We start from the raw sequence: 5,530 nt of genomic DNA, 5'->3' as shown, positions 1-5,530 counted from the left end.
TTTAAATGACTATAAAGTTATACATTTCAAATGAGACTTTAAAATCATCATCATTATCATTGTTTAACGTCCGCTTTCCATGCTGGCATGGGTTGGACGGTCTGAATTTACAAATGAACTAGTTTTGCAAGATAACAAAAAATATTTTTTTCGTAATTTAAAAACATTACAAACCAAAACATCTGGAATATATTCTGGTTCTGTATTAAAAAACTTTTCATAGCGCACCACTGACTCCAGAACCTGAAGTTGAACACAGCTGTGTTTATGACAGCTAACACCTGAAGATACTAGCTGAAAATGGATAAGATAAAAAGAAGAAAAAAAAAAATTCAGCACAAATTTTAAACAAAACAAAAAAAAAAATACAGGAAAAAGCATTTGAGTTTAACTAAATATTATTTTACACTAATATATATAGGCTGGGAGCTAAAACTGAGTGGAAAAAAGAAAGCAACACTGCTGCCTAAAAATAAAACATTTATCTTTTTGTTTCCGAATTTCTGTTGAAAAGCCCAACTTTTGTTTCAATTCATTTTGAAAATGAAGAATAATTATCCTTCGTTAAGCTAGTGTTTGAACCATAAATTAATATGAAATTTTGATGAAAAGTTTGCTGTTTATCACTTTGACCATTTTGTTACCATATTTCTGTTGAAATACATTGGCTTTGTTTCGATTACTTTTGAAAATAATGGAGAATTTGGTAATATAACAGTAATTATTGAGCTGGTATTTGGAATGTAAATTAACATTGAATTTTGACAATAGGTTTTAATGCTGAGGAATTTCTATCCCAGATTTAGGGGTAGTCACAGGTAGGTTGGAATCAAAAACGTTAATTGCAAGAAATAGGTTTAATACATTTATCCAGATAGTTAAACCATTTAAAAACTTCCATTTTTTTTCTTTTTCCTCTGTATGTACCAAATCCATCAAAGACTGCCCAGGATCACAAACTACCAATCTGTAAAAATTCTCTTTAAGCTAACTATGAAATATCAGTTCATTCTAATCATAATCATCGTCATCATTTAACATCCGCTTTCCATGCTGACATAGGTTGGACAGTTTGACTGACGACTGGCAAGACAGGAGGCTGCACCAGGCTTCAATCTGATCTGGCAAGGTTTCTACAGCTGGATGCCCTTCCTACACTAACCACTCCGAGAGTGTAGTGGGTGCTTTTTACGTGCCACCAGCACAAGAGCCAGTCAGGCAGCACTGGCATCAACTACACTTGGATGGTGCTTTTTACATGCCACCGGCACAGGAGCCAGTCAGGCAGCACTGGCATCAGCCACAACTATGATTTCACTTGACTCAATAGGTCTTCTCAAGCACAGCATATTGCCCAACGATTGAAGGGTACTTTTAAACAGGCCAGTTATGCGACACTGGCATTAGCCACGATCTCACTTGGCTTGCTGGGTTTTCTTAATCTCCAAAGGTCTTGGTCACTTGTCATTACCTCTGTGAGGCCTAATGTTCGAAGGTTGTGCTTCACCACCTCATCCCAGGTCTCCCTGGGTCTACCTCTTCCACAGGTTCCCTCAACCGCTAGGGTGTGGCACTTTTTCACACAGCTGTCCTCATCCACATGCAACACATGACCATACCAGCGCAGTCATCTCTCTTGCACACCACATCTGATGCTTCTTATGTCCAACTTTTCTCTCAGGGGGCTTACATTCTAATATCAAAGACTTTTGGATATTTTATATTGGATCTCATTATAATTTTGACTGATGTGAACATTAGACGGAATCAGCAGACTATTGTTCTTCAAATTACAGTTTCTGGGATTCTAGACTGTCTTCCAAATATCAGTTCATTTCTAGCAACAAACAAAAGAAAGTTTCAGGTATTTTACCAAATTCTAACATGATCTTGTTTGACTTAAAAAATAATTGAATTACATGAGCAGTCTACAGTAACCAGAAATAATGGAAAATACAAAAAAATATCCTTATTGCAGAAATTCCCAAATAATTAAACTGCAGATTCTTGATGTGACTAATCAAGACAAAATGGGGAAATTTCTTCACAGAGTGAAACTCCTTTAATCTACAGTGAAAAATGTGTTAGCAGTGTACAAATAGGTTGTATAACCAGGATATTGAAAAATAAACACTTACCAATCGCATCATTTCTTGCAAAGGGGAAGGCTTCTCCTTGCAACCATTAAAACTTTGATTGGAAGACTAAAATTAAAAGAGATAAAAAAAAAGTTTGTTTTTTTTAGATTCAAATTATCAAATAAAAGCACTTATATATCACTGACTGTTCCTATATGCACACATGAATGCATTACAAATGGACAGTTTTTTGTACAAAACACTTTAAGAAATACAAAATGCAGGCTAGCAAACTACATTTCGGCCTAACTACTGTTTTATGTGAATGACATCTCAGAGTTTCTGAACATTTCTCTCTTCTACATCAACAAGTGTACTTTCTTCAATATTTACTTCACAATTCTCTCATTAAATACAGGTAAATCTATACTTCACTGATGAGGTCTAATAAGGAGGGAACCTATCCTCAATTGCACCCTGTGCTTGCTTGAATTAAAATAATATTGGTCAAGGATTAACTTTGCATTTTCTCTTTGCATAATGTCTTCTGATTTGACTTTTTGATGTTTGACTTATGTTACAGCTACAAAAGTACTTAAGCTAGTGTGACCCAACTCCGAATCACACATACACACGTGGAATTGAACTCCAAATTACAAGGCCAATCAAGTCACTTGTGAGTTTTACACTGCTACAATTGCTTAAGGTAGTGAGCTTTATCTGTTTACAGCTAAATGAATTGGGCCATTGAGAGCTAAGTCTCTTAGCCATGACAGCTCCTCAATGCCCATACAAAATACAAACCACCAACCGTGATTATAAGGCATCTTATTAACTAGTTTCCAGTGGTTCCAGCAGCATTCATATACACTAGTAAACAAACCAGCCTCTATGTGGTTACTTGACTTGCAAGAAAAAGCAACTAAAATCTTCACCAAATCAAACTTTATCATCTTAAAAATATTGAACAATATTCTCCCAAGATATAAACTGGCTACAAAAGGAAATTCATGAAATAGTCATGGCTGGAATGTCTTCCACCTTACATCATCTCAATCAGACTAAATTGGGGCTAAACAACAATAGTAGTTCCATTCCAAGACTATCTAGAAATTGCATTGTGTTCTCCCTAAGCAAGTTATCCATCTCACATTATTCCCACAGTTTGGTTAAGTTATCATTTCATCAGACACCACAACTAGAGAAATGCTTCCTTGCTTTGTTTAAGCCTTTAGCATTCATATTATTCTCTCAAACGTAATGCTTGTATATCCACATTACTTTGAATTACTCAGGTATTACTTTGTAGCTTTCAAATTTCAATAATGTGACTGTTTTTAGAATGACATTGTTGGGTAGGTGTGAGAGGCCAGATCTGACCAGTTTGAGCATAAAACAGGAAGAATATTTAGGCTGGATTTATGGCCAGTTTAAATGTTGAAGGGTTAAGAGTAAAAAAATACAAAATTAAAACTTTAAATGAAAGGGCTGAACTATGTCATGCCATACGGCAAGTAGATTAATATAATTATATTTTTAAATATATGTTGCTAAACATTATCAAAAGTAATAAAACAGAAAAGAGATTAATTTTAGAATATCAAAACCAAAGAAATAGTTAACTTACAGGAAGGGCTTCTCCAAGCATATACATTAACATAATTGGCATCTCAACATCCCAAAACTCCAAAGTTTTCCACTGAGAAAGCATATTTGACAGAACTGAATGTACAGTCATTAAAACCATATCTGAATCCTGCAATTAAAGAATACGCATAAATTATATATTCGTTTGTTTTTACATCTGTTTTTCCATGCTGGATTGGGTTGAACTAATATATTGGGGCATTGCTTTACAGCCAGATGTTTTATCTGTTCCTTGAAAGTGCAGAGCCACAAGATTGCACATAGGCAGAGGAAATAAGAACATCAGTGCTCACACAAGTGCAAGTTTTGTAGAAGTGCAAATGTAAACACCTCTTGTGCCGGTGGGACATAAAAAAGCACCATCCAAACATGGCCGATACCAGTACTCCCTGACTGGCTCCCGTGCTGATGGTGTGCACATAAAAAGCACTATCAGAATGTGATCAATGCCAGGGTCTCCTGACTGGCTGTGCCAGTGGCATGTAAAAAGCACCCACTACACTCTTGGAGTGGTTACCAGATTAGATTGGAGCCTGGTGCAGCTGCTGGCTCTCCAGACCTCAGTCAAACCATCCAGCTCATGCCAGCATGGAAAACGGATGTTAAACCTTGATGATGACACACAGACTGGTGCCACATAAAAACCACCCAGTACTCTCTGTAAAGTGGTTGCATTAAAAGAGCATCCAGCTAAAGAAACCATGCCCAAAACAAATAACTAGAGCCTGGTGCAGCTCTCAGGCTGGCCAGAACCTGTCAAACCATCCAACCCTTGCCAGCATGGAAAATAGATGTTAAATGATGATGAGGACAATTGACAGCAGTCTGCTTTCAGTTTCCATCTACCAAATTCAGTCACAAGAGTTTGGTCGGCCTGGGGCTAAAGAAGACATCTGCCCAAGATTCCACAGTGGGACTGAACCCAAATCCATGGAGTTGGCAAGCAGACTTCTTAGCTACACCACTATGCTTGTCCCCATATACACAGGCTTTCCCTTGGATACACATCAGTGGTTGGAGGGAAAACTTGCAAACATAGGAACCTGTTAATCTCACTGAAGAAAAAAATAAATTCTTGCCCAGGCTTGCATATATATATGTGTGCAGATATGACAAGAAAGGCCCTATAACTTCAGGAAAAACAATTTATAAGTATGCATGTGTTGTGTGTACAGGTATGTGCATGTTTATTTGCATGTGTGCTCTGTGCATGTATGTTTGTGTGTATTTACATTTGTCATCTTCAAATGAAACCATTTGAACAAAGGTAATATTAAGTTGACTGTCCGCCTGACTGGCTCCCATGCTGGTGGCACATAAAAAGCACCATCCGAACGTGGTCGATTCCTTTTAGCAGATCATTCTGCAGCTCTGGACTTTCCAATAATAAACAAAAAAATAAATTCTTTGTTTGAAAACCGTAAGGGTTAGCAACAAGAATGGCATTAGGTTGTAAATTAATGCTGCAACAAGAACTACTCATTGAACCCATGCTAGCATGGAAAAAGAGACATAAAAATGAATGAACAAATGAATGCTGTTAAAGGATAAACGCTTACCAGCTGAGCAAGGTTATTGAATATGATCTTCACCTGCTTTCTGTAATCTTGGAACATGGCTTCTTCCTCTCCCTGAAAGAGTTAAAAATAACACCTTAAAACTGCATGTTAGCAGAAAACAGGAGGTTATGCCATGTAAAACAAGCCCCGTGCCAGCCCCCACGTGGAAAGCACTGCCGAGCCCCCATGTGGAATGCACTCCCCCAAGCCCACGCACCAGGCCCCCACGCAGAAAGCGCACATGCC

At 37.5% G+C, this 5,530-nt stretch overlaps 1 protein-coding gene across 1 annotated transcript in view; it reads right to left on the bottom strand.

Annotated features, from left to right (window-relative positions):
• The window catches only part of LOC106883502 (exportin-T), a 56,836-nt gene that overhangs the window by 17,288 nt on the left and 34,018 nt on the right, over positions 1 to 5,530 (bottom strand). Inside the window, exons 10-13 of the mRNA XM_052967618.1 lie at positions 5,285 to 5,356; positions 3,706 to 3,834; positions 2,139 to 2,204; positions 175 to 294 (exon numbers count right to left, since the gene is read on the bottom strand). Coding sequence (XP_052823578.1) covers positions 175 to 294; positions 2,139 to 2,204; positions 3,706 to 3,834; positions 5,285 to 5,356 — 387 coding nt within the window. The remainder of the gene's footprint in view (positions 1 to 174; positions 295 to 2,138; positions 2,205 to 3,705; positions 3,835 to 5,284; positions 5,357 to 5,530) is intronic.

The sequence above is a fragment of the Octopus bimaculoides genome, chromosome 4, assembly GCF_001194135.2.
Source record: "Octopus bimaculoides isolate UCB-OBI-ISO-001 chromosome 4, ASM119413v2, whole genome shotgun sequence".
In the NCBI taxonomy this organism is placed as follows: domain Eukaryota; kingdom Metazoa; phylum Mollusca; class Cephalopoda; order Octopoda; family Octopodidae; genus Octopus; species Octopus bimaculoides.
Note: the sequence above shows the minus strand (reverse complement) of the source record. Positions and strands in the feature narration are given on the sequence as shown.